Consider the following 12078-nt stretch of genomic DNA (forward strand, 5'->3'; position numbering starts at 1 on the left):
TAGCAGGACAAATTCTCCATGTCCAATAGGCTCTAGGTGACAACACCTAGGAGGTTTTCTTTAAATCACAATTTCAAATCTCCTTGCTTGAGGGGCACTCACTCCCTTGCCCTTCTGGCTAGCACCTTCTCCACTCAGCCTCAAGGCACAGTGCAGACTTCCTTCCTTCCTGCTTTGGTTCTGGTTGGTCTTCTCAGGAGTTTTCTGAATTCACATTAACCTCACAATTAGTGAGAGTATGGGCACTACCTGATTTTTCTCCCAGGATTTATCTACACCTGGCCGAAGTTCCCTTTCCTTAAGACAGAGATTACTGATCTCCCCCTTTCCCCACCTGGCCACATGTCCATGTACACTTGGCCAAGCATCCACTGCATGGGAGGCACAATAGTAACCCCGACTTCATATCCTTACTTGTTATTTTAAAAACTTTAAACCGCAAACAAGCTTTTTCAACTCTTGTCAGTCATAGACAAAACGCAGGTTCCAGGGTCCTAGTGCTGAGGGGTAAAAGGCCTTGTTTGAAGATCCACTGCCCTTGGGGTTGAGCGCCTTCCTGGAATGGTTTTCCACTCAGCGCTCTACAGTTCCTATCTTCTGGAATCGTATAAGCAGTGATTCACACGGCACTAAGCCTTTGCAGTTTACCAAGCACATTCATCACACGCAGAAGGCTTCCAGGTAGGTCAGGTTCCAACACGTTAACAGAGATTCACCTTCGGGCCACCAGACTTGCACTACTTTGCTAAACACCATCAAAACCAACAGGTTTTCTCCGCTTACCCTTTCACGAGGAGCGTGCCTAGGGAGACCACCAAGGGGCAATGCTGTCCCAGGAAGCATTTTGCATAGTCTGGCATAAGGACTCCACTCTGGGGTTAGGCTGTGCAAAAAGCGCGGGAGGGAGGAGGACCTCTTAACCTTTTGGATCTTAGTCCAGGGCAGTCCTGGCTGGGGGGCAAAGGGATTTTTTTAATCTCTGGAAGCTGGGGGCCGGGAGGAGGATTCTGGGAAAGACGCACCTGTGCAGGCGCTGTGCACGGGGGCGCTCGGGGGGGCCTCTTCCGCAGGCGGTGGGAGTGTCCGGGCCGCCCAGAGGTGAGCGGCGGGGCGGGGCGGGGCGCACCTGGGCGGGGCCGGGGCGGGGCGCGGGGCCGAGGCTCCGGGGCCGGGCGCGCGCCAATGGGCAGCGGCAGGCAGCGCGTCCCGCGCCCGAGCCGCCGTCGCGCCCTCTCGCTGCCTGGCGAAGGCGCGGAGGCGTGCGCTGGGGAGAGCAGCCACCGGCGCCGCTGCCGCCGTCAGGGCATCAGGATGGCCGTGGGCTCTGTCAAGATGCAGCCACCGTGCGAGAGCCCGGCGCTGGCCTCGGCGGCCCTGGCCGACGGCCCCCTGCGCCGCAGCCCGAGCGCCCGGGAGCCCGAGCGCGAGCCGCCCGCCGCGTCTCTGCGGCCGCGCCTGCGGGACCTGCCTGCGCTGCTGCGGAGCGGGCTCACGCTGCGGAGGAAGCGGAACGCCGCCGGGGCCCGGGTGAGTGGCCCGGGAGCGCACGTGGAGCCTGCGGGGCCGCGACGCCGCGCTCTGGAAGTTGGGGAGATGGCGGGACTTCACTGGAGAGGCCCCGGAAGAGCGAGGTTAGGGGGCGCCCTTCGGAGCTACGCCGGTCACCCTTCTCCCCAGTTGCACCTGACCGAACCCAGTGGCACCGGGCATCACCGGAAGAAGGGTTGTTTGCTGCCTCTGAGGGGAAGCTGCAGGTGTCCCTTGACTGAGTCAATCAGCCCCGTCCATCAGCAAGTCTCAGGGCCCCCGCGGGTCCCGTTTGCAGGTGGCTGGTAACGCGCGTGCTTGTTTTGGAAGGCTCCTAGCAGTGTCTGGGCTTTGGGACTACCCTGGCAGCCTCCACTGCCGAGGCGGAGACTTAGGAGTTGGAAGAGCTTGGGTGAGCTTCCAGCTCCTGAGTTCTGGCCCCGACAGCACTCAGTACTCCGGGACGCCCCCTGGAGTGGGAGAGTGTAGGACCCTCGGGAATCTCAAATGTCAACTTCCTGATGGTGTGTTCAGATAGGACTTCCTGGTGAAGGAGCATTCCTTGTGTTCTAAATACATCTCACGACCTGAGCAGGTCAGGCATGCTTTCTCTGTTAAAAGGAGGGACTGCTTGTCATCCTAGAGATCCTGAAGCCACTCAGGATGAACGAATAGACTCTCAGACTTTCCTACCTAGGTACTGCCTACTCATAAAAAAAAAATCTTGACCATTATGTAGCATTCACCGAGAAGCTGGAACAATGTAGATGTTTTTGACTAGAAGTCTTAGCTGTCCGCGTTGAAAGGAGATCATAGTTAGAGACTCGCGGCTTCTGTGACATTGGTTTGTTCCAGAAACTTGATTGTTGTGGAAAAGGTGTGCGTTGTTGCGGCTTTCTGTGGGATGTGGATGGGAAAGGATCCGAAATGACACAGGTCTGCTTCTCCAGGCTGCAGTCTCCCTTCCTAGGCATTTTCTTAAAGGGTTGTTCTTAGGATTCCTTCATGCAATAAGAAAACTTTTAAAAGTTTCAGAGTTGCCCACACAGTAATCTTGATTATGTGGCATATAGGATGTTTGTAAAGAAAGCCAGGAAGTATGGCCTCAAGATATGGTGGCTAAATAAACACAAGATCCAGAGTTAAAGACATTGCAGGAATCAAGGGGAAAGTAGGTCAAATTGTGTTCCTATTATCCTTGACAGTTGCTTTTGCATGACACAGAATACTGAAGCCCCTAGGGCAGCTGGGTAATCTGTGACAGGAATCGCCCAGGTTTCTGCATAAATCTGAGTCCAGTTTCTTGCTTCCTGGGATGATGATGTGTGCCTTGTTACTTTTTGCAACTGATCCTTGTTTTCCAGGCTACTCAGCATGCCGACCCTTATTATTTCATTATATGAACTTTAATGACTCTAATTTGATTATGGCACATTGTATTAGTTCTTTGCAAGCTTAAATGGATTTCTCTCTTTAATTGGGATAAGATTGTCAAGTTTTTCAGTGTTGCAAACTCACACTTTCCAACAATTTTACCCTTCTCCTGCTCTGGAGGAGACTGCTTTTAGTATCTTTCTGTTGCTGTGAAATACCACGACCAAAAGCAGCTCTGGTGAGAGCTGGTGAGCTCTCTGGTGAGCTCTCTGGTGAGCTCTTGTAGCTTCCCACCCATCAACAGGGAGGAACTCAAGACAGGAACCTGGAGGCAGGAACTGAAGCAGAGGCCATGGAGGAGTGCTGCCTATTGGCTTGCACCATGGCTTGTTCAGCCTGCCCAGTGGTATCACTGCTAAGAGTGGTCAGGGTCCTCCCACATCAATCACTAAATCAAGACAATGCCCTACAGACTCACCTTCAGGCCATCTGATGGAGACGTGTTCTCAACTGGAAGTCCTCTTCCCAGCTGACTAGAGCTAGTGTCAAGTTGAAAACCACCGACTAGGACAGCTACTGTTGTGATTTTTGGAGCCATCACCAAAGGGAACGGAAGGAGTTTGAAAGAAGGGAAAACAAAGTGAAATCATGTGTTTCTGTGTCAGGCAGCTGAAGCCACTGTAAGAAAATGTCCCAGACTGGGCAACTTCAAGAGACGTTGATTTTTCTCACAGTTTTGAAAGCTGGCAAAACCAAGCCCAGTGTTTACGCTGATTTTGTTTCTGCACAGGGTTTGCCTTGCAGGGGGCTATTTTCTTCTACCCATTCCTGGGGCCTTTCTTTAGCAGGGTGAAAGAAAGGACCCTGATATATTATTTGGCCACTAAAGGGAGGACCCTGATAAAAGGTCACTAATCTTATCATGAGGGCCCTACCCTCACAACCAAACATGATCTAAATACTGCCAGTTTCCATTCATTTTCCCCAATTTCCATCACAACATGAACATCATATGGAAGACATAATAGGCTATAGTAGGGGTTGAGAGGAAGAGACAAACAGTAAAATATATCCACGCTGGTTGGCTGGTGGTGGGCATCTGAGGTTAACTGGGTGGCCCCCTTGGTTAGGACACTGATGTTAATAATGTAAAGATATCATGGCTCACAGTCTTTAGAGAACCGTGAGGCTATTCCTCCAGATTGGAGCTGAATGATCTCAGTTAATAAAGGTTCTCTGGGAACAAAGCAGCTCTAAGCATTGCATAGTGGGTAAAGAGTTCGAGTCATACTAAGATCTGATTTAGTAGTATGTGTTGTCCATGCTGTCTTGGACGTCCACAAATCTGGGCAATCCAACACCATCTCAGCTCTCTGAACTGTGCTGCTCTGGCCAGGTATACTGCAGACTATCTCCAGGACAGATTAATCTGTCATTTGGTTAATAAGCACCACGCCTTGGTTCCTCGGTTCAGTCATTTCTAATAGTATTGGATTCACTGTGCATTGATGAAGGAGACTTTGCATGTCTTTTGGACCAAGTAGAGCAAAAACTCAGCTTCGCTTTTAGGGAAATCTATTGTCACCTTTTAAATATCAGTGGCAACACGTGGTGCTCTGGAGTCCCACACACTATCTCATCAAGCTTTTAAATAGAGTTGTGTAATAAACCCCAAAGTGCCAGCAGTTAGTAACAGTTTTTTACCAATCTTGTTTCATTTGTTTGTTCCTTCTGTGCATGAAAGCGCGCGCGCGCGTGTGTGTGTGTGTGTGTGTGTGTGTATGTGTGTGTGTGTATGTGTGTGTGTGTGTGTGTAGGGAGGTAAAATTTAAAGCAAACTTCTAAATTATCTTACAGAAGTTGCATCTTGCATGTCTGATAAGAACATTAAAGCCACCATCACCCTCCTCTGAGCCAGCATGATGGCTTGTGCTTGTGAGCAGAACACTCATCTGTCAGGACAGTTGCAAACTTTGGTTATAGAGTGACCTCTGTACTTAAGTAGGCGCACAGAGAGTGTTCCTACTTAAAGCAAAATAAGGCAAACAAACAAGCAAAAACTCACAATTTAACATTAACATTTCTTAGTAAACTGCTATGTTCACATTCTCCCGAAGATGCTTTCTTGTTATGGGTAGAATCAGGAATTAAATGGTACCGCAAATTTATGTTTGTTTTTAGGCTTTTAAATCTATTTATTTTATAAAAGACCCCGCCTTCTATCTTATTTTTCTTAATGGTATTGATTTGCAAGACAAATTGGATCCCTAGTCCAAGACTCTGCCCTACTTTCTGGGTTGATTCTCTGGGTGCCAGGTAACTTATTCTTCCATCCCTGTAACCTGGCAGTCATACGAGGCTTGATTACACTGAAAAGCAAGTGCCCCTTTTGGGTAGTGCTGTCATTCAGGAGTGTCATGTTATTGTCTTTCTGAGAAGTGAGGTTGACTAGTGGGGGTCAATGGTGTTAGCTCACCTTCTTCCTCCCATTCACCTAATGATTTCAGCCTCTTTTATGGAAGAAGCCATCTTCATTTGGGAATGCAAACATATGGACAATCCCAACCCACCCTTCCTCTTGCCTTTATTAATTGGAACACTGTCCATAAAGAGCTTTCTATCATGAATTATTTGGGTTTTCTGACATTCAGGATACATAAGAAAGAAGAGGAAGTCCCATTTTTCCATTTTTATCATTTTTCATAGTAATAATTTAATGTCCTAAAAACCTCCATCAATAACCAGAGTTGTTCTTTTCTTAGGTATCGTTAAGAATTAATGCATTTATTTTAGTCTGTTGTGGCAAATCCTCTTTTTTTTGCAGCTTGTCCTTGTCTCCTGCATGCTTTGCACATGGTCTCAGGACAATCAGAAGCCTTTTGACTTTCTGGCCTATCAAGTCCATTTTCTCCTTCACACATGAAGCTAACCATCTGTCCAAGGAACCTTTAAAAAATTAGTATTAAGAATGGTTCGTTTCTTCTATGTTTTGTTTCTTTTATTATCTGGTCATAGCCTTTCCCTTAATTTTTAAAATTCTTTGAAAATATTTTTAATCAAACTATTTCCAAGATTGATGTAGAACAGGTATTGATAGTCACTCCGTCTTTATGCTCTGTCAGATGCTGGAAGTTACATGGTTTAGTCTTTGCTATTTGAATATTTTCTACTAGGTTCTGAGATGGTTTTCATTGTCTTAAGTGTTTTATTTACAGTAGGCAGCTATTGAGTTGTTCACAGTGGACAGCAATGTCCTCAAGTGATGTGCAACCTTTGACTTTTACAATGGAGTCTTCCCCACAGTCTTCTACTGATACCTTTGACTTTTACAATGGAGTCTTCCCCACAGTCCTCTAGTGATGCCTTTGACTTTGACAATGGAGTCTTCCCCATGATCCTCTAGTGATGCTTTTGACTTTGACAATGGAGTCTTCCCCCCGGTCCTCTAGTGATGCCTTTGACTTTCACAATGGAGTCTTTCCCAAGGTCCTCTAGTGATGCTCAGCCTTTGACTTTCACATTAGGTGGGTGATGTCCCCTCCTCCTGTGACCCCCTCTCTTTACTATGCTTCACTAGGTGGTGGCCATGTGGCAGATGCAGAGTAAAAGAACAGAAACTTGGAAGGACTGTTGATGTCTAGCTCTTTAAATTGAGGTATCAGGTCAGCCTGGAACGTACCGTGTTTCTCAACCTAGCCTTGGACATGGGACATATTCCTTACTTCAGTCTCCCAAATGCTGAGACTGTAGAAACTAAATGATTAGTTCCACTGGGCTGAGATATAACTTTATCTATCTATCTATCTATCTATCTATCTATCTATCTATCTATCATCTATCTATCTATCCATCTATCTATCTATCTATCATCTATCTATCTACACACACACACACACACACACACACACACACACACACACACACTTGAAGAGAAACAAGTGACCCTTCCCTTCTGTCCAAACTGGAGCTTGGGCATGATGCAATGTCCTCCTGCCAGAAACTTATCTTTGCTAATTGAGAAATCCACACTGCTCCACATTACCCCACTTAATACCTGTTTTAAATATGTGCTTTATAAGCTGAACATATAATTTGTTTTCTGTATTTATATCAAAATTCATTGGCTGGTGCATCACGTACATGTTGGCAGAAACTTCATTCAGTTCTTTCAACAGCTCTGTAAGTTAGACATGGCTATGTACATTCTGTAGATCTGGAAACTTAAACACAAAAGTGACTTGCCAAAGATCTCAAACTGTGTCAGTGGGAAGAGGGAGGGAGTTTAAATCAAGGCAGGGCCAGTTTCCAGAGGACAGTCCTTGCTTTGAGTTGTTGGTCTAGCTCTAGAGTGCAGAGAGGGCAAAGGCTCTGTTTATCATGAGTTACTGTAGCTTATGGGACTTGCTGATAGCACCTTGCCACTCTGAAAATGCCTAATAAATTGGTGCAAAGCCAGACTAACTTTTCTTTCATTTTATCACAAACAGGCTGTCACTGACCTAGGGGGACCAGCGGGATTGGGGAGAAGTATTATGGGTATGGGCAAATGGTAACTAATACTTGCCAACTTAAAAATAGCAGTCAGAATGTCCTAAACAAAACAATCACCGGCCACATCTTGAAAATCTGCTCATGGTAGTCTATAAGAAAACCAAACCATTAATGGGTGCGTGTATACTGCAGGCAATGTGAGTCAGAGCAGATAAGAACATGTAATAAGCTTATTTGAGAATCATGACCTCCTTGCATCTACTTGCTGACAAACTGCCAACTTGAACCCAGTATTTTAATTACCATGGCTTCAGATGAAGTACAGTTGGTCCCCATCATCTAAGGGATTCTGGTTCTAGAACTTCCTGTAGTTACATCCCTTATATAAAATGGAACAGTACTTGCATATAACCTACAATGTAACTTCAAGTCATCTAGGTTGTTTATGATATCTAGTACAATGCTAATGCTACATCAATAGTTCTTTTGTCGTATTGTTTAGGAACTCTTGACAAGGAGTAAAAAAGTCCTCTCATATCCCAAATATATTTGATTTATAGTTGGTGAATTTGCAGATGACAGCCCCATGGAAACAAAGGACCAATTCTAAAATTCTGTAGTAACAGCTGAGCAGAGTAGTTCACGCCTATAATCCTACTGCTTGGGCCACTGAGGTAGGAAGACTACAGAGGCTTGCTCGGGCCACAGAGTTCCAGGTTAGCTTGAACTGCAGTGAGACCCTGTCTCAGAAACATTAAAAACAAAACCACCACTACCACAATAAAATCCTCTATAGTTGTCGCTCCCAAAAATGAAAGGAAACTGTAGATTCATTATCTTATTTTAATTTAATCAAGTTTTATCAAAACAATGCAATCCAAGTTAATACTTCATTTACTTTCTTCCTGTCTTTCTTATTCCCCAACCTATACAGTAGACTTTGGTTGTGAAAAGAGAAGGATATTTGAGGTCCCAATTACTAATATGTTTGAATATTTGCTCCCCATTTGGGAAGGAATGGTTGTGACCTGTTGGAAGAGGCATATTACAAGGGTTGGGTTTTGAGGTTTCAAAGACTTTGGCCATTCCCTGTGTGTTCTCTCTGGCTCATGTTTATGTATCTAGATGTGAGCTCTCAGTTGTTCCTGCCACCATGGACTCTGTCTGTCTGGAACTGTAAGCCCAATTAAATGCTTTCTTTTATAAGTTGCCTTGGTCACGTTGTTTTATCAGAGAAAATAACGGAGACAGTGTGATGGTTTCACCATCCTGTCTTCTTGGAGGAGCTATGCCCTGAAATGCTGCAGCCTCCAGCTCCTCCTTGGTAAGAAGACATCACAGTTCAAGATTCCTGGAGTGCAGGATACAATGTAGGTGAAACACTAGGATTCCTGGAGTGCAAATACAATGTAGATGAAACACTAGAAACACTGGAGTTGAGATTTTTTGTTTGTTCATTTTTTTTGGTTTGTTTGTTTGTTTGTTTGTTTTTTGAGACAGGGTTTCTCTGTAGCTTTACTGTCTGTTCTGGAACTAGCTCTTATAGACCTGGCTGGCCTCAAACTCACAGAGATCCACCTGCCACTGTCTTCCATGTGCTGGAATTAAAGGCGTGCACCACCACTGCCCTGCTGAGTTGAGATTTTTTTTCCATTCCCTGGATGGATGCTTATTTTGAGAAAATTAGCTCTTATAAATATATTTATGGAACATAGGCACAAAAATTTGTACTTTTGCATGCAATGTCAAATCGCATGCTTTAAAAAATGTGATAGTCTAACGTAAAGTGACTATTTTAGGTGACGTCTGAGTGTTGGTGGCAGGACAAAATCTCACACTTGCTGTGTCTCTTGTTGGCAGTAATTGCTAACTCGTGTAGCTAAAAATAGATGGGAAGACAGGAACTAAGTCACCAGTGAAGGCTTGGAGTAGTTGTGATTTAAAAATATATTTTAAATTCCATACTGAAGAACAGCCCTTATTATGAATACCGGTAATGCCATGATGGCATGAGATCTGGAAGCTTTTTGTAAGAAGTTTTACAATTTTATCTAAATAATTAAAGTTGACAACTTGGCTTTTCATATGTGTATATAATGTGTCATTCATAAATGGCTATACAAAGGCAAAGCCCACAGGGACTGCTGTGGCTAGAACCTCAATAGTCACTTGAAGAGAGGAGACATGTTCAAGTGTTAGAAAATCATGGGCTTTCCTGTGATTATCCAGTTAGGAGCAGCCAAGGCTGAATGGACACCGTGAATGATTCCGGGGTTGCCTTTCTCTATCGTCACAAAACTTGGAAAGGGGAGCATGAGGCATCTTAGATGGTGACTCATGAGGCATCTTAGATGGTGACTGCGTGAAACATTCCAAATTTTAGTGCAAGTTGTTAGTCATTATCAGTGTCTTTGGAGGTGACCACCAGGGATGGGAACAGCCTGGGCACTAGAAGCTGAAGGTCTGGAGAGCCATGTTTCAGAAGCTGTTGTGTTCTTAGCTTTGTGCTGCATTATCCAAGTTGACAACTTGGCTTGTCTCTTTTGGCCTGTATGAAAAACTCGAAGAAGAGAGAAACTGAAATTCTTGTAACCCAGAATTTATGTTAGCCATTGCAAACTTGAGACTTACACGTACCTGTAGTCCCCATCTGCTGGGTGGTGGGAGCTGGGGATGAATTGTTTGAAATCAGGAACAGGAGCTGGAGGCAATCTAGCCTTATGTCTCTTCAAAAATAAAAGTCAGAGGGAAGAAGATACAGATTATCAGAAGTATGGACATAAAGTCACCACACTATTTAAAATTAAAATAGATGATGATATATAAATATGATTCATGCTTTCTTTTTAATATGGTATGATTATCTACTGGAAGCCTTTTGGGGGGAAGAGGGATCCTAGGGACTTGAAAATCAAAAGAGCTGTGCTGGAGGACAAGGTGGGGTTGGAAGTTCAAGATCATCCTTGTCTACTTGGAGAGCTGGGCTGTGTGGGCTGAAGATGGGGTTGAAAGTTCAAGATCATCCTCGTCTACTTGGAGAGCCAGGGCTGTGTGGGCTGCAGTTGCAGACCTAGCTTGCATTTCATTTCAAAGCCTTGGTCATTCACACCCTGACTGGAGAGTCTTGAACTTTTAGACCACAGCACATGGTCTTATAATTGCTCACCCACTATCTTCCCTTTCTCTAAACATTTGACGTACACCCTTCGATTGTGAACAAACATTTAAAAAATATTCCCATTTATTAAAAATATTTTATCAGTTTGTTGATTGGAAAGTATTCACCTCTGTAGCAAAAGTTTCAGGGAGCCCTTGTAGGCACTAGCGATGATGACCACGGTACTGTTTTTCCACAGCTCCTCTTCTGCTGTCTCATCAGAGCGGTGTCTGACGTAACTTAAGAGCAGTGACAGCTGCCCTCCTCTCTCACCCTTTCGTGCCCTACATCCAAACTTGTCACTTTTGCCCTTATGCTCCCGTGGGCCTCAAGTCTAGTAATAGCATCCTAGGATAAAATGTCTTAGTGTACACAGAGACTCTAACTAAATTGTCTAAGATCACGCAGATAGTAGAAGAGACAGAATTTACACATAGCTCCCTGGGAAGCAGGCAGCCTACAGGCTTTCTGTACACTCTTTCTAAATAATGCATTTCTTAGTTAATCTCTATCACTTTTTATGTTAACACTGCAGCTTGTCATTAATATGACCATTTCAAGAGCACTGTTGCTTCCAGTCATTACTAAAGTTTCACCATGGTATAAAATCATATAATAAAGAGCTATAATAACATGGACAATGCATCATTTGTAAAAATATCAATATAGTCACTGTGTTAAGATGGTGCATGAAATGAAAATCTGTTTGTACAAGAATGAAATATTTATGTTAAGACTCCACTGACAATTCTTTTTAAAAACAATTTATTTTTATTTTCTGTGTATTAGTGTTTTTGCCTATATGTATATCTATGTGAGGGTGTTGAGTACCATAGAACTGGAATTACAGGCATTTATCAACTGCCCTGTGAGTGCTGAGAATTTAACTTAGGTTTTTTGGAAGAGCGGCCAGTGCCTCTAACCGCTGGGCCATCTTTCTTAAGGGCATTGAATACTGATATTGCATAGGTAATGATTTACACTTCAAAGAGGAATACATTGAATAAGAATTAAAAATAGCTTGTTGAAATAAGAGCGGCAGGGCTGTGTCCCCAGCACCCGGCCGCACGCATGGCTAGCTTATGCCCGAAATAATTACACGGAAACTGTATTCTTTTAAACACTGCCTGGCCCATTATCTGTAGCCTCTTACTGGCTAGCTCTTACACATTAATCTAACCCATTTCTAATAATCTGTGTAGCCCACGAGGTGGCTTACCAGAGAAGATCTTAACCTGCGTCTGCCTGGAGTGGGAGAATCATGGCGACTCCTGACTCAGCTTCTTTCTCCCAGCATCCTGTTCTGTTTCTCCACCTACCTAAGGGTTGGCCTATGAAATGGGCCTAGGCAGTTTCTTTATTAATAAGAAATCACTCCCACATCATTTCCCCCTTTCTGTTTAAACAAAAAAGAAAGGCTTTAACTTTAACATAGTAAAATTACATATAACAAAACAGTTATCAAGTAAGAATTACAGTTACAATATTTATATCTATTTTATCTCTTATCATAACTAAGGAAAACTATA

At 44.2% G+C, this 12078-nt stretch overlaps 1 protein-coding gene across 1 annotated transcript in view; it reads left to right on the forward strand.

Moving 5' to 3' along the window:
- The first annotated feature begins 1179 nt into the window (after nucleotides 1-1179).
- Nucleotides 1180-12078, forward strand: part of Rapgef5 (Rap guanine nucleotide exchange factor 5) — a 236313-nt gene continuing 225414 nt past the window's right edge. Inside the window, exon 1 of the mRNA XM_050120850.1 lies at nucleotides 1180-1527. Within this exon, the coding sequence (XP_049976807.1) occupies nucleotides 1183-1527 (345 nt within the window). The 5' untranslated portion in view covers nucleotides 1180-1182. The remainder of the gene's footprint in view (nucleotides 1528-12078) is intronic.

Source organism: Alexandromys fortis, unplaced genomic scaffold (assembly GCF_014885135.2).
Source record: "Alexandromys fortis isolate MF-2015 unplaced genomic scaffold, M_Fortis_MF-2015_v1.1 scaffold_182, whole genome shotgun sequence".
Lineage (NCBI taxonomy): Eukaryota > Metazoa > Chordata > Mammalia > Rodentia > Cricetidae > Alexandromys > Alexandromys fortis.